This window comes from Echinops telfairi, unplaced genomic scaffold (genome assembly GCF_000313985.2).
Source record: "Echinops telfairi isolate 266 unplaced genomic scaffold, ASM31398v2 ScPeMD7_7420;HRSCAF=8458, whole genome shotgun sequence".
In the NCBI taxonomy this organism is placed as follows: domain Eukaryota; kingdom Metazoa; phylum Chordata; class Mammalia; order Afrosoricida; family Tenrecidae; genus Echinops; species Echinops telfairi.
Window position 1 is genome coordinate 22,138,155 of NW_022111320.1, and position 27,007 is coordinate 22,165,161.

At 40.7% G+C, this 27,007-nt stretch overlaps 1 protein-coding gene across 12 annotated transcripts in view; it reads right to left on the reverse strand.

Annotated features, from left to right (window-relative positions):
* Positions 1-2,812: 2,812 nt before the first annotated feature.
* The window catches only part of ARPP21 (cAMP regulated phosphoprotein 21), a 172,230-nt gene continuing 148,035 nt past the window's right edge, over positions 2,813-27,007 (reverse strand). For 11 of the 12 annotated variants that reach the window (XM_045297645.1, XM_045297648.1, XM_045297641.1 and 8 more), the window contains 2 exons: positions 4,859-5,004; positions 2,813-3,592 (listed from right to left, as the gene is read on the reverse strand). In XM_045297645.1, coding sequence (XP_045153580.1) covers positions 3,335-3,592; positions 4,859-5,004 — 404 coding nt within the window. In that variant the 3' untranslated portion in view covers positions 2,813-3,334. Of the gene's footprint in view, positions 3,593-4,858; positions 5,005-23,576; positions 23,600-27,007 lie in introns of those variants that run through there. The other variant, XM_045297650.1, reaches the window with a different exon arrangement.

Sequence of the window (27,007 nt, forward strand, 5' to 3'; positions counted from 1 at the left end):
TTGTCTCTTGCTCTTTGATCATTGGACCAGTGTGCAGCTGCCTTGCTTGTTCTTTACCCCAATTTGCAAGCTACACTACCTGTGGGACACCTAACCCATGGACTGTGTCGCTGTAATTTGAGGTTCCTTCAAGACCTGCTTCACCACAGCATTGGAATTTACATCTCTTGAGCTGGGGACTGTTGGACCCTGTCATCTGGCTGACTGTTGGTGACCTGCCTTGCTGTTTTCTGCCTGTGCCTGGATAGCCTGAATTGCTCTACAGAGGACTACCTGGCAGCCCTCAAAACTTGAAGCACTGCCAGTGTCTCACAACTGTCTCATGGGAGTGAGTTGCGCTGAGCCATTTGCACTGCTTTATAATTTAATTAACTGTTTATTTCTTATGTTACATATCTCACTGTATAAATATATATAAAAGTATTAGCATTCTGGTTTTGTTTCTCTAGAGAACCCTGTCTAACACCACCAGGCACCACTCTCTCTATCGAGCTATAAAACTATCGCAATGTTAAATAACAAACACAATATATACAACTGTTAGTATAACAGTTTAGAAAACTGTTATACTCAATATATGTTTGCTGACAGTAGAGTAGAAGGTTTAATATGAAACAAAATTGAAATGGATTTATACAACAAAACAAATATCTTAATATGAAAGAAATCATATTAGGAGAAGAGTAGCTCAAGAGGAAACCAAACAAAGCAACACAAAATATCCCTCTTTTATGAAAGAAGCAAAGAACAAAACCAAAATCCCAACCCCTCACCACCACAGAGTCGATCTGACTCACAGCAACCCTATAGGACAAAATAGATTTGCTCCTGCGGATTTCTGAGGTTGTAAATCTTCATGGGAGCAGAAACCCTTTTCTTTCTACTTTAGAGTGACTGGTGGCCTCAAACTGCTGAACTTACGATGGCAGCCCAACACATAGCCTACTCTGTCACCAGGGCTCCTTTGTGTTCATACTAGCATAGTGTCAAAATCAAATCCAGGAGACAAGAGGCTCAGCAATTGCTGGAGTCTTAAAAAAAATGGCTCAGAATCCTATGAAAAGAACATCCAGGCTTTTATTGGATCCTTCAGTTTATATCATTTCCAAGATAAGAAGGCCAAATGAAGAATATATTCCAAAACTAAATCAATATGGTTCAATATTCTCCTTCAATTAAAAAAAGTACTAATTGGAAAAAACACATTACTCCTTCTAAGAGCAGATTTTGGTTTAATGGCTGTTCAATTGATTGGTCTAATGGTTTAGCTAAAAAAAAAAGAAAGAGAAAGGCAACATTTACATTTTGATGATTTTTCCTATGGGTAGAATGTATTAGTGATGAAGATTTCAGTACATTGAGATATGGAGAAAGGAATCTGACTAATGAGGATATGCACAAAAGAGCCCTTTTAAAGAAAAAGGAAAGCAGTATAACACTAGAGAATGTTGATCTGTTGGGTAGAGGCCTTAATTAGATGTTTTTTATCTACCCCTGAAGAACATTAAAATGGAAAATCTAATATAGAGAATGTTACAATATGAAAAACATTGGGAATTATCTGGACATACTTTCCACATCCCGCTCATTAATGATAATGATTTTAGGCAGAGAATATAAAATGCAAAACATTAGCCATGGTGCTGTGATAATAAAGTGAAAGTTATGGGGTTATTTTGCCCATTAACTATCTCCCAGAAGGACCCAAGCTGGCTAGACAGGGTACTGTTATTATGTACAGAGACTGTCATAAATCCATTTTACCTGTACTAGCTCTAGAAGGGTAAATGTTTCGGGATTAACCAGTCACAGTCTTTTTCTAAATGTTTGCCAATTTCCTCTGTTTTTGTGACTGAATTATTATTTCATTTTTCTTTGTTTTAAATTACAAGGGCAAACATAGCATCCTAGAGCTACTCGGAGACTCATGTCAAAACTAATGATGTTTATTGTATATTTAAATTGCATGACCTTATGTAACTGGTGGAGTTAGACTGCGCCTGGGTGTATAATCCTTCTGAAGAAAGACACCTTGTTTCCCAGGAATATGGTAGAACCAGAATGAAGGTGAACAGGAGCTGGTATTATCTACCACATTCAGATTTTATGAGTTGATGACTGATAGCTAGTTATGGTTGTTCTTAGGAGCTGTCCAGTGGATTTTCTGCTCTTAGTGACCCCATGTGATAAAATTATCCCATAGGGTGCTTTCTGCTCACCATATTCAGCATGAGTTAACTGAAACAAGATATGCTAGAGGTAGTGGGGCTTTGCATTCCCAGGACAAGTGGCCCAGAAATGACAATTTGGTGTTTTATGGTTGGATATAGCTGATTTAATTTTGATTCAAAGCTATCCCATGTGACAAAGTAGAACTGTTTCATGGGAGTTTTCGAGGCTTTAATGCTAATGGAAGCAGATCGCTAGGGTTTCTCTCTGGCAGAGCCACTGGGTGGTTTCAAACCACCAACCTTTTAGTTCATAGCGGAGCACTTAACTGTTGCTCTGCCAGGCTTCCTTGAATGATAGCTACATGTATTCAAAGATCTTAAAACTACAAACAAATTGTACATTTAAAAAGTGTGCGTTCAACAAAGGAATGGCATATATGTCATCTTATCTTGACCCGAGTAGTAAGTAGTCAGATGACTAGAAATGGTAGCTAAGTGTTTGCCTATGACATGGCCCAACCTATCAGTTCACTTGCAACTATCTGGAAGACATTTTCAGTGTAGTATTCATGAGCTCATGCTCAAAGAGGGGACCAGCAACGCATAATAAAACGCACATGAGAAGAGCGAGTGAGCCAAACTGGTAGTAAAAATGACCTTCCTCCATAAGGTCAAATAACTTTATTTTGATTAAACACTACAATACAGTATATATCCATTAAAAAAGAAAATTCTATAGTGTATATAAATTATTCCTTCCATTCATCAATTCTTTTCTTTTCCCCTTACAGCTTTGGTACAAGGTAATTTCAGTATAGATTTTTTTAAATACTTTTCTCATCACAAACTCAACACAGAGTACAAAACTAATTCAAATTAGAGATATTATCGTCTACACAGTGGTATTCAGTGGTAGGAAAAAATCTTACCTTGATGAATTCATGTCACTAGCTAAGCTATAAAGGCATACCTAGCAGACATGACAGAAATATGCACCATTAACCAGCTAACATGTGTATTAGTCTTTGTTTTGTACAGAACACCAGCAGCAACCAGTTGAGTGTTAAGAGAATAGTGAAGTCCTCGGCCAGCTTTCCCATGTGGCCCCTCTTCCCTTAAAGGCCATGAGCAATGTCTGAAGAAATGGACTAGAACCAGAGCTCTCAGAACTTGACCTGCCATCCCGCATTGCTCATGCTTGCACAGTTTGTCCTGCAGCTAGCTGACATCACAGGGACAGTACTGGAGGGGCAGTGTGGGCCGATCAGCCGCAGGTTGTTCTGAGGGGTTGGCGGTGTGACATTACAGTAAACAGGCATTCCAGTTGTTGGGAGTGACCCTTGACCGGTCTGGTTAGGTAGCATGATTGGCTGTTGGTATGACTGCTGGGGCAATCCTTGAGAACCCTGGGTCATTGGCACCTGTAGGAAGACACAAGAGAGAATTCTATATGAAAAATGGAAAGCTTTTGCATGAGCTCAACAGGCCACCAATCACCACATGCCACGCGTTAGTTCTTTCACATTCAGCAAGTCACATAACCTCTCCACTCATCTAGACCAGTGTCTCTCAAAGTGGCGATACTGCTCCCTGGGGGGTGCTGGGATGGTGGGGGTGGGGCTGCAAAAGCAGATATCTACATTTTGTTCTGGATTATGTGTTATAGTACAGAAGTTCTTAATTGCCAGGGGGTGCTGAGTGAGTAATTTCTGAAACCTCTGATTCAGGCTCCGTAGATAATGGCATGTAAAAGGGACACATCTCACTCAGAGTGCCTGGTACCCATGCTTGGAGTGCAGCGTGGGAGGTGCTAGTTGCCTTTCTGCTTCTCTTGATTCCCTCCAGGGCCTGTGATCTCCATCTCCTCTCAGATTAGCAAGCCAGGTTCCCATTCTGGTTTAAGGCAAAGCAGGAAGTTGGAAGTCAGAAGTTGGTAGCCTTTCATAATAAGTGGGAGATTCATCCCAGGAATTAATCAATAATCATTCCCATCTGCAGTTTTAGAGAAGATCTAATTTGGAACTATAGATAGATCTTGATATAATCTGAGCAAGGATAGATCAGGGTCTGTGAAGGCCCGAGGAAGATTTTTTTTAGTGCCAGAAGTAACTGTGATAACTAAATTTAATGATAGCATTTCACTAACCCTTCACTTCCACTTTCAGAGTGTTCCAGGATGCCTCACAAAATAGTGCATAACACTTTATAAATCTCCAACTTGGGCTTCCTATGGAACTTGCAACTGTTAGCTCCCACAAAAGCCCTTTAAATGAATCTGAGATGCCATTAAAAATATCTTATAATGAGAATTATGGTCAAACAAACGTTTATTTGAAAGTATATAAAAATGTATGCCGGAGGAGTAGCTCATGAAAGCTTTCTATCAAGAAACAAAATATCAATAGAACACCCAAAAGATCTTCATGAATAAAAATTTAGATTCAAGAATTGTCTTCCATTAATAGAAAGTTTATATAGAAAGACACTTAGCAGTTTATTCAAAAACCATGGCAGCTATACAAATATATTTCTCCCCTTTCAACTTCTCTATTATAGTTTCAGTTGAAAGACAACGATCCACACTGGTTAAATTGAGCCTCCACTGCCCACTCAACTTCAGCCAAGGGGTGTGCCTACACTCTCCACTTTGACAAGTGCTGTTTCCTGACCCACAATTTCCCCAGCACCTGATAAGAAGACATTGTTGGATAGGAGACCATCATGCTTTGCACCGGAGTTCCTTGGTTGCTCATCACACTCTGGCTTTGAGGTGGCTGCTGCACTCCCATTAGGCTTGGGAACCCCTGTTGACCAGACAAGACTGGCTGGTATCCTGGGAAGAAAAATCAGCTTTTGAACTGGCTGTTGCAAGAACAGGACTGATGTTTTATGGCGTAAGAGCGCTGGTTTGCAAAGGTAGTCTTCAGAAATCTCCATCTCAGGAATACGCTACCCAGATGGCGATGATCGAAGGACGCATTTTGACCTTTAAGAGTGGACAGAATTTTGGCCCTGAAAAATTCACTGACATTTCCACTGGTATTCAGTGAGCATTTGGGGAGAATAGTAAGTTCCTCAGGCCGCACTAACAGAAGTTGTTATTGATGTGATTTGCATGCAGTAAGGTAAACCTTTAATATTTGGCTGTTTCCTTGGTTTTGATGATATTTGGAGAAGTCAAAGATTTTCAAATAGTTTTTTTTTAATTAAGTTGACAGATTTCCCCTACTCTCCAACCTTCTTGTGCTACCTCATTTTACGCGGAAACCACCCAGTAGTACTGAGGTTGGGTTGCATCTTTGTATCTCCCGGGGAACAAATGAACTGGCTACTTGGAGCGACACGCTCCTGACATGTTCATGTGCTCCCTCTGTTTCACCCAGTCTTCCCAAGGGCACACTGTCGTGAAACACTCTAAGTGACTAAGAGATATTCTAGAAAAACAAAAACAAATTCACTGCCATCGAGTCAATTCTGACTCATGGAACTCTACAGATAATCTAGAAAGCTACACACACACACACACACACATATGTATATATACACATATGTATATATGTATGTGTTTTCCTTTGGGTTATTTTGTCCTTCTGCATGGTTTCTTTTTAAATTGGACCAGGACTTATTTATTGTAATTATTTTAACCCACCCTACAAGTAATTTAAAATACACTTTTAAAGTAAGATTATGAGCTATTCCTACACATGTTGGGTAGACATTTATGACTCCTGACTTTAGGTGGAACTAGCATGTGGCAGAGAAATGAAACAACTCACTTAATGCTATAAAAGAAGGTTCTTCCTGAGCTCACACTATTAACCATGCCGAGTACCCGAGAATCCATGGAACTACCTCAACACAGCTCTCTGAGAGAGAAATTCTTTGAAAGTGTAGATTTTTCTTAAAGCAAACATTAGCTAAAATTTGCAACTAGATCTTTTAAATTCAAACAAAAGGAAAGAAATTGAATTAATACATATTGCTAGAAAATAACATATATTGAATGCATTTGGGAGCTTTTGCTTTATATTGAGGAAGAACAAAATTATAAATGATCCCAACAGGTGACAGTAATTAACTATGATTTATGTAAAACTCTTGGTGTGTGTGTGTGTGTGTGTGTGCTTGTATATGTGAGTGTGTATACATATATAAAGAAACACACACGTATACTCATGTGTTAAATAATATGGAACAACACTGAGAGCTTCAAACTGACTCTTTCTGGTTTGAACCCAGGTAAACATTTGCCTTTTTACTCATGATATACCGAGTCAGAATCTACAGTTTAACAAGGACTCCAGATCATTTTTATAATTCTTATATACCTATACAAGAAAAGTTGATTTCTGATTCTGATTCAATACATCTAGATGGAAAGGTAAAATTTCAGCTGGGAGCCAAACTAGAAAACCAAAAAAGCAAATTAATAGTTCCTGCATTAGGAAAGATGCTCTATTTCTCAAACAAGACTGAGACAAGCTTCAGTCAGTTGGGAACACCTGATCAAGGAAGGCTGGGGAAAGGCCAAGCTGAGAGGCTTGCCCTGGGCCTGCAATTGTTGGGAGGAACACGTCTGTAATTTGTAGCTTCCCTTTTGCCTGCTTTATGTGTCCCCTTTGTGACGGTGCACTCATTACACATGCTAATTCTTTCTCATAGTGGTTTTCACTTGTTGGGTTGTTTTAAATTATTACTGAAAATACACTACATATTAAGATTAAAATTAAGGTTACCAGCTATGTTCCCTCTGGCTACCTTCTGCACACAATACACAGCCAACATCTTCCTTTAATATGCTTGGCAGATCTATTTTAAGGCCTTAATAACATCAGCTCCATAGACTGCATACTTGAATTGTTTACAGTTTATACAAGAGGGCGTTGGGGAGGAGACAAGAAACCCCAGCTTTGAGAACAAGGAAGACTGCTGAGTCCAGTCACTGTCCATTAACTCCAGGATGCCTCCTCTGGTAAGGCACGTGAGAGAAAAAAAATTAATATTAAATAATACAAAGTTTTCTAATGTTTCTCATCATCTAGATTGTTGATTCTAATTCCTCTATCCATTATCACTGAAAAATTCTGTTGCTATTTTATGACATTATTCCAAGCCAGTCAAATTATTTGTTGCATTACGAGTTCCATCCATAAGAAAATAATGTAGTATGAAGGTGAAAGCTAACTACCAACAGTCTTCCTTAACATGTGGGTCTAAAGAAAAAGGCAAGCAATGTGGACTCACTCGGCATCCATGTACTTATAAATATAACTATTATAGCACACAATTAAGCAATATATTATTAATAACAAATAAGTACAATTAAGAAGTGTTATTTCTGGATGAACATTCTAAGCATATGTTGAAAATGAAAGAAACATCTTAACAATTTGGCTCATATTTGATCATTTGACCAAAGGCGGATTGGCTTCAATGGGCCATTTACACACACACACACATACACACACACACACACACACACACCCCTACTCTATAAACAAAAATAGATGAACAGGAGAAAGGGTCGGAGACAGGAGGGGAGGGGAGGAGACAGAAAGGAAGGTGGGGTGGTCTCTGGTCTGAAGATTATTTATCTGTTTGCTTATTTAATCTTTCCATTCTTTCCCAGAATTATCTTGTTCAAAAATAAATTGAGGTGGCCTCTGAGAGATTCATTTATTGCATCAGCCTCTAAACCAAAACGGAGAAGAAGGGAAAATCAGTCTTATGATAATAGAGTTGTTAAGACACTCGGAGAACAGATGGCCTTGGCAGGGAGAGGAAGCAAAATCAAGGGAGAAACAGAGTGAGGAGGTTGGGAGGCTTCATCCTAATAAAAGCTCCGCGCCAAGAGCGTGCGATTCATCTTTGCTGAGACACAGACACAGCCACACTGCAGTGCCTCCTCTGGCCTCCTCTGCCTGATGATTTGTGAACTTTAATACTCAGTTATGCATAGCAATGGGCTATCAGCTCTGCACTGGGGTTACTCCGGTAAACACACTTATGGCAAATAAAGATTTATGTGGGGAGCAAACACTGCAATTTCATGATGTAAACTGAAGGCTAAGGAAGCCCAACTTAGAGCCACCAATCCCATTCATTCCTCAATTCTCTCTCTAGATGAGATCTTTACACCTGAAATGCTTTAATTGGGGGCTAACCCATTTCTTTAAATAATGATGTCTTGGGAGGTGGCAGAATGGCCTTAAAGGTAGGAGGCTGTCTGAAATGTCAGTCTGAGATCTGGCCCAGTAATAGACATGAAGAAATGAGGGAGCCGTGACCTAAGAATGAACCAGCAGTGTCTGCCCAGGATACAACACACCCAAGGCAGCTATAGCTGCACTGGTGGAAACCTGCTTATCTTGCCTATTCAAATGAGAAATGTGTTCCTTATTGTCAATTGTTGGCTGTGAAGAGACCATTTTTTTTCCATATTTATTGGGGATTAGCAACATAGAATGAATGCTCTGAAACAGAAGAGCCACAGTATCTGCCCGGGAGGCTGGCCATGAGGATGAGAGAGACATTAGCTATTTTTGTTCTTCCTTAGTCAAGATTGATTCAATTTTAAAATCACTTATGTCATTTGCTTTCTGGGGGCGAAAGAGGTTAGGGATGGGCTAAGCAATGAAAAGAATGCTGTCTGCTAAGATTGAGACATCGTAAAACTTCAAATGTCTGAATTTTACATATCTGAAACTTTAATAGGATTTATATTAGAAATTAGCACTAGTTGTTTGCAGATAGTCTGCTAGTTTTCAGGCAAAGCAGCATTTCTCTTAATGCATGGAAACTAGAAAAAATAAAAATGTGACTGGATTGGGGTTATCAATTGATATGCTTAGGAGTATAGTTATTTTAACTCTTAAGTGAGCACTTTGCCACAGAAACATAATTCTAGAAATGGATGAAAAGGTAGACAAAGAAGGAAGCTCTACTTTCACTTGCTGTTGTTTTGGCCATCACTATAGCAGTGACTAAAAATAAGATAAAGACTGGGGAAGGGAAGAATCAAGAGAGCAAATTCCTGTAAAGCAGATTTCCTGAGAAATCCATTCACCAGGCCTCTCCCAACCCACCCAAGCAGCTGACTTCACACGTTGAGTTAAAAAGGGTACTCTTATCATGATTGAATGTGCTTATGAGTGGATAGAGTTAATAATCTACTTAATATAAAATTTATCTGGTGCCACCTCAAGTCTATTAAGAGTGAAGGGGTGGAGTTTAGCCTGTCAAGCCAGTCGCTGCTCGATGACCTTACTTGGAAGCGCTATGGAGATAAATAGCTCACTGGAGGCAGGACACAGACACTCTCTGCTTGTCTCCCTGTGAGACATTCCTGTTGACAAGCCACTTGGAGACACACTGATGGCAGACAGGGCCCTGGAGCTGGAGGAGCAACGTGGAGACCAACACTAGCACTGAGATCCTTCCACTGCCACTGGATCCACAAGACTTTCCACCCACTCACCTGTGATCTTGCTGCATTAGGCATCATTGCATGTGTTGTGTGAGTCTAAAGAGGAATTTATGGACTAGTGTTGACATATGGGCTAATATAGGACTTATGGACCTGATCTGGACCAGGCTGTGATGTTTTCTTAATGTAAAATTGCTCTTCGATATAAAGTTCTCTCTTGCACATGTACGAGTATATCTAAATTTATTTCTCTAGTCAACCCAGGCTAACACAATGCAAATATTTCTCAACGTTTCAAAGATGCCTGATTCTGAATTCAAACTCTGCTCTGAGTATATGCTTGTCTGTCAGTTTGTCATTCTGTGGTGGCTTCAGTGTTGCTGTGATGATGGAAGCTACGCCACTGGCAATTCAAATAGCAGCAAGGTAATTTGTGGTTGGCAGGTTGTCATTGAGTGTCCAGATTAAGACAGATTAGGAAGAAGAGACAGGAGAAGGACCACATTGGGAGTGGGGGGAGGAATCACGCAAAAAAAAAAAAATCGTATGCATACCAATAGAACATTGTCTGGTATAATGATGGAAGATAAGCAAGCCTCTCAGGCTGGAAGTCACTAAAAATACAAGTGGAGATGAGCTGTCTCCTCAAAGTAGAGTCAGCCTTAATGATGCGGTTGGAGTAAAGCTTTCAGGGACTCCATTTGCTGTTCTGGAAGGTCTTAAAATGGTGAGACACAGCTGCAGAGATTCATTAGTAACCAGAATGTTAAATGTATGAAGTTTGGCTCTGGGACAATCAGAAGTCCTCAGAAATTGAGTGGAGGACATACAACTCAGTATCCTAGGCATTCGTGAGCTGAACTGGACAGGACATGACAGATTGAAAGGTAATGTGATTACATTCATCATCAAAAAGATCATTGCAAGGTCTGTCTTCAGGTACCATGCTGTCTGTGATGGGATGAAAATCATATAGTTACAAGGAATACCTGCTATTAGTGCTATTCAAATTTACATACCAACCACTATGGCCAATGATGAAGAAATGGAAGAATCCTACAAACCTGTTCAGTCAGGTTGATTATGTTACAATCAAGATGCATTGGTAATTAATGATGACTGGAATGCAAAAGTTGGACACAACGTTGAAGGATCTGTAGTTGGAAAATATGGTGATAGAAAAATAACGAAATCCTGTGATAAAATTTGGCAAAACCAATGACTTCTTCATTCAAAAAACCTTTTTTTGTTGTTCAAACAATTTAAACATTGACTATACATGTGGAACTTGATAGATGGAATACACAGGAATCAAATTGACTACATCTGTGAGAAAAGACAATGTAAAAGCTCAATATGGTCAACCTGAATAAGTCGAGTGGCAGATCCAGCATAGACCATCAATTGTTCATTTGCAAATTCAGATTGAAATTCAAGAAAGTTAAAACAAGGCTGGAGGAGTCAAAATATGATTGTGGGTTTATCTCACCTGTATTTGGAAACAGTATCAAGAACGTATTTGACACTGTGAGCACTAATGACCCTGGTGTAGAGGCGCTCTGGGATGACCTCGAGACTATCAGGCATGAGAGGGCACTGGGTTATTCAGAAGACAGAAAAGAGAGACAAGATCAAAGTGGAAGCCAGAAGAGACTTTCAGACTTACTCTTGAAAGGCGATTAGCCAAAGAGTAAAGGGAAAATGATTGAGTAAAAGAGATGAACAGAGGATGTCTTATGGTGGCTCAAAATTCAAAGAAAATATTATAATAAAATGCGTAAAGGCATGGAGTTAGAAAACCAAAAGAGAAAAATATGCTCAGCACTACTCAAGATGAAAGAGCTGAAGGAAAAATAATTATATCTCCAATTGCAATATTGAAGGATTGTAAAAGAGAGTGAGCGATTTGGGGCACATCACAAAGAAAATGGAAAGAATAAAGAGTAAATACACCAAAAAGAAATGGTCAACATTAAATCATTTCAAGAGATAGCAGATGATCAGTAATTGAAATTATTGAAAAAAGAAGTCCAAAATTACTGAGGGAATTAATGAAAAACATGTCTCCACGAATTAGAGGAATATCAAATGCTTTTAAAAATTGGATGCAGTGCTGGCAGCCACCTGGTCAACTGACTGGAAGAGATCCATATTTATGTTCAGCTCAAAGAAAGGTTACCTAACAGACCGAAGAAATGATCAAATACCATCATTAGTGTCCCATGCTAGTAAAGTTTCCTGCTGATAATGAGAGAAGAGTTGCAGCAATACATTGATAGGAAGTTACAGAAATTCAAGCCAGACAAAAGAAGACCTGGAACAAAGGATATCATTGCTGACATCAGATGAGTCTTGGCTGAAAGGAGAGAAGACTAGAAAGATGCTTACTTGTGTTTTAGTGACTATGAAAAGGGACTCCTCTGTATAGATTGCAACAACATATGGATAACATTGATAAGAATGAAAGTTGAAGAATTAAGATTCCAGAACATTTAATCGTACTCCCATAGAACTTGTACATGGACCAAGAGTCAGTGTTGAAACAGTACAAAAGGATCTACCCATTGCCATCAAGTCAACTCTATATCACAACAGCCCTGTAAATGGTTTGTGAGACTTTAAATTTTCACAGAAGTAAACATCTTAAATCTTTTTTGTGTGTGGAGTGGCTGGTGGGTTTGAAACACCCACCTTGTGGTTAGCAGCCTGATCATTATTTGACAGTGCCACAAGTGCTCCTTTACGCAGAGAATGAGTGGCTTAAAATCAGGAAAGGTATGCCTTCGGATTGTATCTTTTCAGGACATTGAGTCGATCTTTACGCAAAACAAACTATCTGAGAAACTAGACTTTATGAAGAAGAACAGGGCATCGTTACTGCAGGAAGCCTCAGGAACAATCTGAGATGTGTCGAGGGCACAACCTTGGTTACAGAAAGCAAAGAGGATTGGAAGCACTTACTGATGAAGATCAAAGACTGTGGTCTTCAGTGTGAATTACACTTGAATGTGAATTAAACAAAAGTTCTCAAAACTAGACCAAGAAACACCATCATGACAAATCGGGGGCGGGGGAAAAAGATTGACATTGGGGGAGGATTTCATTTTACTTGTATCCCCAATCAATGCCCATGGAAGTATCAGCCGATAAATCAAATGATATATTTCTTTGGGCAAATCTGCTAAAGTGTCAAAGAGAAAAAGGTGTTACTTTGAGGGCTAACTTGGGCCTAACCCAAGCCGTGGTGTTTTCAATTGCCCCACATGCATGGATAAGGAAGCTCTCAGAATTGGTGCATTTGAATTAAGGTATTAGGGGGAAATATTGAATGTCAAATCATGACACACTAAAAAAATGTTTGTCTTGAAGCAAATATAGCAGAATGCCCTTTAGAAGTGAGGATGATGGGAACTCATGTCCAGCATGTTGGACATGCTATCAAGAGGGTCAGTCCTGGGCGAAACATCATGCTTGGTAGAGGGTCAGCAAAATGGAGTAAGACCCTCAATGAGATCGATTCCCACATTGGTTATAACCATGGGCTCAAACATAACCATTGTGAAGATGGTATAGGACCAGGTAGTGACAGACCTTTCCCTTTGGTGATTTTTCTATCTTTCTGTATTCTCCAGCATCCACCTGCTTCTGTCTCAGTTTATGGTTAACTCCTTTACACGTTCATCTTCTTGAAGAGTTTCCATTATCAAGTCATATAGATTAATTATTCATCCAAGCAGTGGCCTAAACACATTCCCCAATTGTCACCAAAATCCTCAGCAGTGATCATTATTATAGAACTATTGCTAATAAAGAGAAAAATCTAACTTAACGATTTGTCAAAACTTCTCAGGATTGCAAAACTAGTATGAGGAAAAACTGAATGTTAGTCATGATTTTGGCTTTTCTACAATTTTTTATTGTAGATTACATGGAAGTTTATGTTTCAGATTTTCAACTTCATATTGAACTCTACGTAGGACCCTGAGAGTTGGGATTGACTCAGTGGCAGGGGTTTTTGTTTTTTGATTTTTGTTTCTTGACTGTCTTGGGTCAGCCAGCTACTTGAAACAGTCAATGACTGAATTGCTTGTGCACATAATATTATTCTATTTGTCAAATTGCTCATTGCATTGACTCTAACTCCTGGAAATTTTATGAATCACAGAAGAAAACATGACTTGCTCCACCATCTTAATTATCATTGATATATTTGAGTCTGACTTCATATTGCTTACTAAATTTTAATACTATTTATTATACATTGTTCGATTTTCCTATGCCTAACACAATGTCTTTTCATATGCCAAGTGCTCAATGGCTTTTTATTGCACTCATTGTTTTCTTAATACTTAATATAATTAAATAGAGGACAAAAGTTATACTCTACAGTCCAATGACTAAGATCTTGCTAATATCAAAGAAAGAACATCAAAAGTAAAAGCATGACTGCGTTGTCAATACAAACTCATGTCCCTGAGCAGTTGTCAAGGCTCACATAAGGATGCCTACAGCCACAAAGAGAGGTCGTCAGTTTCCGGTCAGCCTATGCTACAGCTTCCAATTACAAGAGCCATTTTCAGCTGCTAACTTTCCTTAAAATTCTTGAAGAGCCTGTATATTTTCTTTAAAGTATTTTCTCAAAATATTCTTAAATCTTGAATTACAAGATAAAAACAAATTAAATGTCTACCTTAAATCTCCACTTTCTACCTGTCAACTGCTTGTTCTGTGGGGGTTTGTGTGTTGCCATTATGCTGGAAACTATGTCACCAGTAGTTCAAATACCTGTAGGGTCAGCCATGCTGGTTAGACTTCAGTGGATCTTCTAGACTAGCACAGACTAGGAAGAAAGGCCTCGTAATCAACTCCCTAAAATTAGCCAATGAAATGTTTGTGAATCCAAACATAACACTATTGAACAAACCTTGGGAAGATGCGTCCTCTACTTTGAAATACACTGCACAAAGCTACAGCAATAGACTCAAATATATCAATGATCATTAAGATGGTGGAGCAAGTTATGTTTTCTTCTGTGATTCATAAAATTTCCAGGAGTTAGAGTCAATGCAATGAGCAATTTGACAAATAGAATAATATTATGTGCACAAGCAATTCAGTCATTGACTGTTTCAAGTAGCTGGCTGACCCAAGACAGTCAAGAAACAAAAATCAAAAAACAAAAACCCCTGCCACTGAGTCAATCCCAACTCATAGGATCCTACGTAGAGTTCCTTAAACTACATCTTTCTGGGGAGCAGACAGCTTATCTTTTCTCCTTGTTGCTGCTGGTGGGTTTGAGCCATCAAACTTGTGGTTCACAGCCCAAAGTCTAATCCGAAGTACCACCAGAACTCATCAGAAAAGTCTTGCAACCCAAAACAAACCTAGCTGCCTAAACATTGATTCCAACTCATAGTGACACTACAGAATGGAGTCGACTGCCCCTTGTGGTTTTCTTTTCTTTTTTTTTAAAAAATAATCATTTTATTAAAGGCTCATACAAACTCATCACCAGCTGTACATACATCATTTGTGTCCAGCACATTAGTACATATGTTGACGTCATCATTTTCACAACACTTGCTTTCCTTGAGCCCTTGGTGTCAGCTCCTCATTTTCTCACTGCCTCCCCACTCCCCCCTCCCCCTGAACCCTTGATAATTTATAAATTATTGTGGCTTACTGAGGCTGTACATCTTCACAGAAGTTGGAAGCCCCATCTGTCTTCCTCGGTTTGGTCTGCTGGCCTTATGATTAACAACTCATTTCAGAACCAATTGCATCACCGAGCTCCTGGAGCAAAGTAACCAGGCTTTGGAAAAAGCCTGGGCATCAGTACTTCCAACATAAAAGTTAGGGAAGAGGGAGGGGATACACAAAGACTTTGAAAACCAGCGTTGGCCATCAAAGGGCCTAGAAATCAAGTTCCTTAGGTCACTTAGACAGTGTTATCCTTTTTGAATCTTTAGGCTGCTCCCAGTGTGTTTGTAATTCTGAGAATAATATAGATTTGTTTCAAAGTTTACGTTGTTGCCAGGCATTATCTCAAGGTCCCTAGGGTTTCAGCTACCTAACCTGACTCCCCGTTGATAACTCCCAGGTGTTGTCATGTAGCTCAGGGTGCTGAACTTGGAACAGTGGCCTCAACTGTGAATCTCTTGACAATTTCTACTTCAATGCCAAGTACTCAATCAGTTTCTGAAAAGATTACAGCGTCAGAAACGCTATGTAAGGTTGGTACCAGTCAGGGTGACTCAATGGCAGAGTGTGTGGTTTGGGGTTTGCAGTGTCGTCAGTAAAGGCTTTACAAACAGCATAGACTCCATGGAGATGCTTCTCTGTCTCTCTGTCTCCCTCTCTCACACACATACATACATGCAGACATATACTCAAGTATATTAAAAATTAAGGTAAACTATTTCAAATCCTAGCATTAGCTTTGTAATCAGGGACCGTTCTGTTCTTATAAATGACGTACAATGGCTCAAAACAGTTCTAAACATTTGACAGCATACGTGAAAGCAATGGCCTTTTCCTATCTTTCTTGTTGAAAATCGGCGATGGCTTCCTTCACTGTTGGATGGCAATGCCTGCGTTCACCCATTGGCTGGCAGTCTCTGTGCCCATCCTCTTTCTTTGCCTCACTGCTCATTATTCGGTGGTTTTTATTCCTTGGGAAAGTGGTGCCGAAGACCTGGGGTGGGAGCTGGGGGTGCCTGTGCAGGGAATGTAGTCCACGTCCCAATGGGGACCATTCCATCCTAATGAATTTGAGGGAGGCTGTGGCAGGTCCTAAGTGGAACCATGCTTTCGGAGGCACTAGTTTTCTTCATGCTTGCTCTTTTGCTCATTAGCTTTCATACCGCACAAATTGTAATTCTTAAAAGCCTCTTTAGCATCCCCTGAGAACATACACGCATGGGTCATTTTCTAATGGCAGTACACATCAGATGAGCCATCCTATTACTGCAAGCTCGGGGCCTCTTCGCTGCAATTACACCATCCTGATCCATGTTATTGCAACTACAAAGCTGGTTTTCTTTCTCTCTCTGTCTGTCTCTCTCTTTTTTTTCAAATCAGGGCAAACATGAGAGACATTGCTAAATGACTACAGGAATGGATCATGCATGGAATTTCAATGAATGCCTCAGAGGGAAGCCAGCATTGAATTCCATTTTAAATGGAAGAGGCTGTCATATTATTGAAGTAATTCTCTGAACTTTCCTGGCCCATGGTGCTGTGCTGACAGCCCGGGAGCTTCAACAACCCAGAGAGGGAAAGCTGCATGAAAGACTCACAAAGGTTGTACTTTCTTAATGAGGCTATGTGGCTCAGAAGAAAACGTGGCATTCTTATACCGCCATCAGAAGTGTTCATTGTGGATGTGTTTAAAACCAGGCTGGGCGACATTAAACTGCTGCTGAGGCCACATAAGGGACTTATTCCCAAGACTAAGCGTGGGGCAAACACAGTGACACTGGCTGTTGGTGAGCCCATTCCTACTCATTCTGAGCCTAGAGGACAGAGTCAAAGTGGTCCACAGGGTTTCAGGGGTTGTGGATCTTCATAGAAGCAGAGTGCCATCCCATTGTCCTGTGGAAAGGTTGTTGGCTTTGAACTGGCAGCATTTCAGGTAACAACCACTGATCAACCCGTTACTTATAAAGCCTCCATTCTATTAGGCCACCTGGATATTTTCATTGCAAACTTGCTGTTGGCCAGCAAACTCCAACATCACAATCATAAGGTAAAAAGTCACGGGGTCAAATATTTTGTTACATATATATTTACCACAATAGAGGAAAACAAAACATGGGGTCAACAGTACTGTGATTAAGTTACTGTTAGTATCTCATGGCTATAACATGTAATCTTGTCCAGAGCAACTATCATAAAATAAGTGCTATGATCACACATTCAATCTGAAGAAATCTACCTATCACTACAACTGGACATCTAATCAATGGTGAGCCAAAATTATCCTCCTTATATAGAAAATCCAAAAAATTACCAAGCCACACTTATTGCCAGGAAATTGATTCCAATTCACAGTGAGTCTATAGGGTTGGGTAGAACTGCCTCTTTGAGTTTTCTGAGACTGTAACTTAAAAAAACCAATTTTATTGGGGGCTCTTACAGCTCTTATTCCATACATCAGTTGTATGAAGCATATTTTTACATATATTGCCATCATATAAGCTCCTCTTTTTCCCCTCCCTGCCCCACCCTCGTGAATCCTTGATCAATTATATATTCTTGTTAGTATTTCGTATCTAACACTGTCCGTTGTCTCCCTTTACCCACATTTCTGTTATTTGTCTCCTTTGGAGGGGCAAATATATATATCCAACATTGTGATGGGTCCCTCCTTTCTTTCCCTTCCCCCTTCCCGGCCATCCCCCTATACTCCCGATATTGCTACTCCCACTATTGTTCCTGAGGGGTTTATCTGTTCTGAATTCCCTGTGTCGAGAGCTCTTATCTGTGCCAATGTGTGTTCTCCAGTCTAGTCAAATTTGTAAGTTAGTATTGGGCCATGGTAGTGGGGCGGAGGAAGCTTTCTGGAACTAGAGGAATGATGTGGGTTTTGTCAGTGCTATACTGCACGTTGGTTAAATCATCCCTTCCTTAAAACCCCTCTGTGGGTGGAAATCCAATTGTCTACAGATAATTAGATAATTGGAGTGGGTCTCCACTCCAACTCCCCTCATTTGCATCATAATAGTTGTTCGTTTTGAATCTTTTGATACCTGATACTTGATCCTGTAAACACCTCATGATTACCCAGGCTGGTGTGCTTCTTCTATGTGGCCTTATTTGCTTCCCTGGCTGATGGCTGCTTGTTTAACTTCAAGCCTTTACGATCCAGGCACCATCTGCTCTCTTCCCCACATTTGCTTATGCACTGATTGTCTTCAGTGATCCTGTTGGGAAGGTGAGTACTGAAGAGTGCCAGGTTATTAGAACAAAGCGTTCTTGTGTTAAGGGAGGGCGTGGGTAGAAGTCCAAAGTCCATCAGCTATCTTAATACTTAACATATAAATAGGTGTACATTGGTCTTTATCCCTTTCATTACAACTTAGTATGTTTACATATACACATGCCAATAGCTATACCTCTATAAATAGCTGTCGCCTCCTATTTCTTTCCTCTATTTCATTGCACCTTCCTCCTGTGCTCACCCTCCACTTGGCTCTCAGTGATTCCTCTGGGATACTACAACACATTGCACTTGATTAAACCCCATCTGGCATTATACATCCTTTTTGCAGAAGTGAAGCATTCGATCTTTCTTCCCCAAAGTGGCTGGTGGCTTAGAACTGCTGACCTTGAGGTTAGCAGCTCCAAAGCAGTATGCATTGTTCCCAAGCATTCAAATGAGGTCTCTTTTATCCTTGATTCCTGACTGGCAAGGTGCTCTCCCAAACACTGTTTCAGTGAAAACTGAAAATATTATATGCTAGATAACCAAATTATTGGTTAACCAGCAGTATAATAAGCATTAAAATCTCCGAAGAGTCTAATACCCAGCCACAACATGTTTGATCTTTTAACAGATGGCTCTCATGCCCTAACATTCAAATGACTCTACTACACCATTGACTGAATATACTGACCTTGACAGATAGATGATAGAGATATAGATAAATGCCAATATCATATTGGTAATTCACAGGTGTTTTCCCTCCCACAAACTTGAATATATATATATATATATTTCCTATCTGAGCATGAGTCTTCAGCTGGCAAAACCAAGCAAAAGGGAGAAAAGAGAGTGATAACAGAAGGGATCCCACACAAAAGAGGGGGTGGAGCCACATTTCCCCCTCACCTCCCTAGCACAGAGAAAGGCAAGGACAGTAAGACAACATTTCCTTATCAATGGAAAAAAATGGAGGTGGTGAAAATATGTGGGTTAGGGAAAATAGATGTTCACTCTATCCCCCAAATGGTTGAATTGACCCAGGGATTTGGAGGCCTTGTGACAGGGACACAGCATGAACCCTGGGCGGAGCAGTCTATGGACCTGGAGAGGGAAGGTACGATACAGAACGCTAGCCAATAGCAGAGGACTCACTGGAAAGGCAGTCGGTGGTGGAAGGATCCCCATTTGCAGAATGAAAAGCTAGCTCTTTGTTCTACACAGCCCTTGTATTAGTTGGGGGCCCTGGGTGTTCCACCCCAAAATACCTTCTCAATAAATTTCCTCATTTCATTCAGGGTTTTCTCTGACCCTGGTCTGAATGCTGCCCCTCCTCTGAATTCTTTCTTGTGAGTGGAAAAGAACTGAGAGAGGAAAGGCTCAAAACCTTAAGTCCCCTCCTGGTAACAAGGGCAATGGAAGCTCCTCAAGGAAACTGCTGATAAGAATCTGAAGCACAAGAAAGTTCACAGTCAGTTTATGGACATGATTAGTGTTCCTTGATCCACATGGAATAGTACTGACCCAAGGAAGTCTTACAAAGAGATGACCGAGAAGCACCGGGTCCTCAACTCTCTCCAGTCCAAATTAATAGTTAACATCCAATATAGACTGTGATGACACATACGCTCTACATTATCTACTAAATTGAACAACTATATTAAATCCATGAGGAAACAGAAGCAAAAATTAGTAAGATAATTCCCACTACATTGTAGACCCATGTTCTCATACATAAGAAAGCACAAACTTGAAGGACGCGAATGAAGAAGGCATGTACTTGGTGGAGAGAGCCCAAACCCTGAGAATGCATGAGGGGTAGTGGATAGGGAGTGCTTTATCATCATCAGAGTAGAATAAAGAAAAAGCTGTCCAGACAACTGCTTCCTCTTACCTCCTTTGCCTCTGGCAAAAGAAGTTCCTTCTGACAGAAAATCAAAAGGGCAGGGCAAAGTCCTCTAATTCCATATTGTGTTATTGAGATACGGGGAAGGATAGGGCCAAAACAGAAAAAGAAAAAGAAAATATGGAGAGGGCTTAAGGAAGACAGTGAAGGCAAAAATGGGTTTTGAAACTACATTTGCCATTCTCAGACCTGTATGTTAGATTTCAATGACTGCCATGCTTTGGATTGTGCTTCCCCAGCCCCCCCAAATGAATGTGGGAAGATATATTGAACTCCTAACCCCAGTCCCTGTGAACGTGACTCTCTTTGGAACAAGGGTCTTTGAAGGTGTAACCTGCTAGTTTAACACAAGGTCATGCTAGAGTAGAATACTAATCCTATATGACTGGGGTCCTTATATAAGAGGAAAAGAGACATAGAAACAGGGAGCCAGAGAGAGGTTACTATATGATGCTGCAGCTCAGTGACATGGGTCACTGAGAGCTCACAGAGAGGGATGGAATAGTTTTACTCCCCAAAGTCAAAATCGTCAACGTAGCCAACATTGGGATTTGGACGTCCAACCTCTTGAGCTACGAGCGAATGGGCTTTGTTCTTGAAAGCTACTGACACTGTTGTATTTGTTATGATGGTCCAAGGGAACTCAATAGTAACCCCGTTGGAAAAACAAAGGAGATCTTGTAGCTTCATGGGTCTCAGGAAATAGATTTGAGTTTGTTCACTAAGGGTTATGATCCCTTGTGTCTGTTCTTCAAAGTTCATTTGACCTAAAAGAAAAGTAACCGAGAAACCAGGACCTCTCTCACCTCCTCCTTGGGGTGTCATCCAGCTGGTCTTTTAGGTTTTCCTAAACTTCTTGGCCCCCACTACACACTGCATTCACCTCTAGTGTGAACAATGGTGCTGGGGAATCTCTTGGTTCAACAACCTCTGAAGGATAAAACAAAGGTTCAGGATCACACACGGAATTTCTCATGAATCTGGGACTTACGCCCATTTATTTACCCAGTGGTCACTTCCCAAGCATCATATACCATAATGCTTCCTTTGAATATGGTATCCTGTGCTCTTGTCCCTATCTATAGTTTCTGCATGTTCTCTCTAGGGAATTAAGCTGAGTCATTTGGGGGGCAGTCTATACGTGTTTCAGATTTGAATCAGAATGTCATCCTTATTATTAAGGACTTTGAGAATATACCTGCTCATCTGCAGACAGGGACCAGGGGACCTCATCGAGTTGGTCTCACAGGGTTTCTATGACAGCTTACGCCATGGCCTCAGGGAGAAAGAAGATAAAGGTTTGGAGTCCTTATACTACAATAAGTGGAAACACTGAAATCAAATGATTTCTTTTGGAAAGATCAGGCCAATTGTATGGGGACATTCAGATGTAAATATTAGTGAATCTTTACCAACAGACAATACTCAGAGGTGGCCATAGAGTTGACTAGTATAGACAAAACATACACTAATTCAACCCAAACCCAAACCAAATTAAACACACTGTCAATGAGTGGATGTTGACTCATAGCAAGCCCAAAGGACAGAGTGGACCTGCCCCTGGGAGTTTCCTTGTAACTCCTTATGGGAGTACAAGCTCCATCCTTCCCTTTTGGAGTGGCTGGAGGTTTCAAACTGCTGACCTTGTCGGGCTGCATACGCATTCAAACCAGCCAAAAATTCTAGCTCCTTCAGGCACACAAATAGTAACACTTATTTTGTGGGCTGAGTAGGCTAAGTGGCTGCAAACACTATTCCCATTTATGGAGAATGAAAAATAAAGTACAAGGAAATGAGTCAGTTAAGCCCAGACTGTACCAGGATCGGGACACGAGTTGGCTTTGGGGTTGGTAATCCATTGACATCTCCCACTACCTCAGGCTCCCACAGGCAATAGAATTCCACTCAGTGGATTAATCAGAAAGGATAGAAATAAAGGAAGTATTTCAAAATGTGTAGGCAAATTAAGGGACCACCAAGTAGGACTGAGATACTCAGAGTCTTACTGGCAGTAGAAAACTCATTTTCCTCTAGGCCTAAAGGTTTTAGGAGAAAGAGGAGAGATACCAGAGCTGGAAAAAGGGTCCCCCTCTCAGGTCCCCCTGCTCTCAAAGCAGGGAATAAAGGCCAAGGTCACAGTGATATTTCTCTCCAGGACCCTAGGTATCCCAGTTATACTTCCCATTAGCAAAACCCACCTGGAAGCCACAGAGAGGCACCCAGGATGGCTGGCTTTGTGACGGGAGGAGAGACAAACAAGGAAGAGGCAGCATGCCACTTTCTTTCAAAGATAATAAGGAGTGCACTGCTAGGTCATGGAGAATTTCCTAAGCTACTGAGTCAACATGTGCTAATGAAGGTTTTAGAGAGAGTTGGATAATGTTTTTAGGAGAATACTGTCTCTTGATTTTATAGATCTCTTTTTTTTTCCCTTCAGAAATTATCCTTTTAACACCTGATAATATGTCAGATTATGCACTTAGCATGACTGCTTCGGCAATTAAGTAAATGTTAACTCTCACATTTATATGTCATTAGCTCTTAGGGTGGAATAGTTGACTCTTTGCCCTAATGCTTGCCTTTCCATTTTGAGAAAATGGCAAGCTTTGTAGGAAATTGATAATAATGTAGGAAGTACTGTTTAAATATCCTGTATGACCAAGAAGAAAAAAAGTCAAATTATGATTCAACCCCGAGCAAAACTGCTCACTGCATTGAGTTTGACATTTCCCTTTGCCGGCTGCAGAAGCAGACGCCTGCGATCAAGTGGATAACAATCGGTAACTAATGTTTCAGGGGAAATGAACAAAAAAAAAAAATCCCCAAACAAACACAAAAGGAGGATCTAGTTTATTTCCACAGCCGATCCTAAATAATACTTTCACTCTGCAAATGTATTTGGTTTAGAAAATGCTGTATGGTAATTCAATCTCAAATTTAGTGTGCCTAGCTATAACGTGTACAAATATTTAAAGCAACTACCAGCAAGATGAAATAGACAGAATACTTAAATGGCTTTAAATGAGCATCCTTTGTAAGAAGTTTCTACATCATAGTGGGAAAAGCACCGGCTCTAGAATCAGACAGACAAGTTGTTGAACACCAGCTCATTACCCATTGGGTATGCAACTCTGGGAAGGTCACTCGGCATCTTTTCACTTCTTCTTATTTGCCTATTATAAAAAGAAAAACAAATAAATCCTCACTGCCTTTGAGTCAATTTTGACTCATAGTGACTATGGGACAGAGTAGAACAGCTGTCCCTGTGGGATTCCAAGACCCATCTTACAGTTAGCATCCCCATGTGCAAGCCACCAGAGCTTCTTCTTTGTCTATCAATCAGGGAATAATTCCCAACCCCCCAGGACTTTTATGAAGGTCAAGTAGTCATTAGGTAATGTATCATGTTGACAGCATTGTAAGCAACATTACTGATGCTGCAGTTAGCTGCCATTGACCTGACCTCCAATTCATAGTTACCTGATGTTCAATGAAAGAAAAGATTGCCCTGGCCTGAACCAACCTTTTGCCCCCGATCAGATTATTGCGACCCATTGGATTTCATTGTTAATATTTGGGTATTTACTGGCATGATCAGTTGCATATTGAACTATTGTGATCCAGGGGGGTTTCCACAGGATGATTTTCAGTAGTAGACCACCAGGCCGGGCTTTCTATTCCATCTTAGTCTAGACGCCCCTTTGAAACCTGTTCCGCATCACAGCACCACTCAAGCCGCCGATGACAGAGGTGGTGGCTGGCCATGGGGTGTCTTCACCAGGAACCAAGCCTGATCTTCCACATGGAAGGCAAGACTCCTACTGCTGACCGCCGCTGCTTCCACTGGTTTCTACCAAATGGTGCTAAATAACCAGCAGTATTTTCACCCAGCTAGAATTGTACCTTCATGCCGTCCAAACTGGGATGTGGTAATTTTGGAGGGGCTCTACCTCTTAACCGAAACTGGTCTGCCAGTGCCCCTTCTAGCTAATATTAGCCACACTTCCACACCCAACCTTTCTTTGTGAGCCAAGGCACCGCCGGATAGGACAAGGCACATGGCTATGGACTACACGTGCTTTATTTGCTTTGGGGTCAGATGGGAATTTAAATCTGCAATAGGAAAAGCAGCAGCAGCAATTTTGATGGCACCGGTAGACCCTGAAGGGATCGTGGCAAACTGAAGGCAAGTGGAGAGCAGATGCTCCGACAAGGATCATTTGGAGAGGGACAGGACCCCGGCTCCTGCTTTCTGGGTGAAACTTTAGGGCATACGGGCGGTCCTATTCTTTAGTTAGAGGCTTGACTCCGTGCACACACCACAGAATCAGTGAAATATGAGACCTCCTCTTGCTCCAGTGTAAGACACACACACACACACACACACACACACACCCATGTGCCTTCTTGTCTCCTGCCTCTTAATCAAAGCGCTGCCTGCACCTCCCAGGCACTTCTTTCATGTTCCCTGTGCAGCATCCTCGGGGAAAGACACTCCCTTCATTTAAAGCTGCCCCAGAGCAAAAGGATGCTGAGCGCACTCTGGGTTCAAGGAGATGCCTTTCCAACTCTTTGTAGTCACTTATTAAATGGAACCCCCGGCCATTGCATCAAAGGCCCCCTCCTCTGCTTCCTGTGACCAGCTGCTCACATGAAAGGCCTGTCTCCTTCTCTGCTCTATGATTACAAAGCTTCCCTATGCCTGGGTCACCTGATGCCTGGGAATTAAACAGAAAATCTGCTTTCTGAATATTTCTAACCATTTTGTATTTTCCTTTGCTGTAGGTGATTAAACAAGTTACTTAAAATGATAGTATTTTAAATTAATATATTACTAATTCTATTACAGTGTTTTTTTAATGCAATGATTAGTCATCTTCCTAAGACACATTGACTGATTTGACTCTTTCCCATGACAAGTGACACATAAGCTTAATTGATCTTCATAGTTATATAAGGGAGAAAAAAAGGCATGATTTGTGAGCAAATATCCTTGGAAATGTGCATGTTTGGGCCCAAATGAGTAATAAAATAGATATTTAAGCTAAAGAAACATTAAAGCACTGGCTATAGAGAAAATGCTTTTAAATTTGTTTGGGGATGTTATAGTTCATGCATTAAAATATCACACAATTTCATGCATTAAAAGGGTCTGGTTTTGATAACTGGCATGTTTTGTTCCTAAGTGATGATATAAGACAAAAGAAGTCACTAATTTTCATCCACAAAACTATAAAACATTGCTGATAGCCTTGATTCCTCCCAAACAAAAAGCCAAATTGAATGTCTCTATTTTTCTCTATGAAATGTATAGACATGTTTGTTTGTATTTAAATACCCACTTTTCTTTATATACTGAGATATAGCAATTTATATAGTCCTTCTAACTCTAGGAGCTCTAGTGGCATAGTGGGTTATTCATCAGGTTACTAACCATAAAGTCAGCAGTTCAAATCACCAGTCACTCCTGGGGGAGAAAGATGAGACTTTCTACTCTGATAGATTATTGCAGTTATAGTCTCAGGAATAGGTAGTTCTACTGCCCTACAGCCTCCTTAGGAGTTGGGTTGACTTGATTGGCAGTAAGTTTTCTAGCCATAATACCCCATATGATGTATTATAAACTCGGGCCTCTATCCCTGTGGCTCTGATTCCATTTTGGAGGGGGCTCTATTTTCTTCATCAATTTTTCACCGAAGTGGAACAAGATAATAAAACAATAGGCATCATTGAGGAAGTATACTGAACAAGGGTCCTTTCATGTATGCTTGCCTGGAATGCAAGAGGAAAGTACAATGAATAAGGAAGATTGAAGACAAATTATGGTGTGGGAAATGAATATTGAATGGCCCATGGTCACCGGGGGAACAAGCCAATCTGTCTTGAAAGAAGTACAACCAGAATGCTCCTAAGAAGGAGGATGAAGAAATGGTGTCTAACGTAGTTGGAGGATGTTATCCGCAGGGACTGGCCCCTGGAGAAAAGGCACCCTTTTGGTGAATAGAAGGTCAGTGGACAAAACAAAGGCAACCCTTCAGTGAGGTGGACTGGCACGGTGGCTACAGAATGGCACAAGGCCCGGCAATGTTCCCTGGCAATGTTTATACGCAGGGTTGCTCTGAGTTGAAACTGATGGCCTGCACCTTAGAACAATGTCACTGAAGGATGATGGGGGAGCAGGGATCACAATGAAGATCCAATGGCATCTTGATCTCTTTTCCTAGACAATAGTATAAAGACACAAAAAATTGCCTAAATGTTCCTGGTTGCAGGATCCCCCCACTCCCCATAAGACCAAACCCACAGCCATCAAGTTGATTGTCATTCACAGGGCCCCTCCATAGGGTTCCAAGGCTTTGTTAACCTCCACAGGAGCAGAATGCCTCATCCTTCTCCCACAGAGAGGCTGGTGAGTTTAGCCATCAAGCAGTCAGCAACTCCAGGTCCAGAGTCCAGAATCCATGATCTAGCAGGAGCGATCAGCCACTTCCTATTTTCCATTATTCAAATAGAACACAATGAAAGTTGAGTCCATTTCTTAATCCACTCCTCCAGCAAGAGTCTAGATATTAAATAGGAGT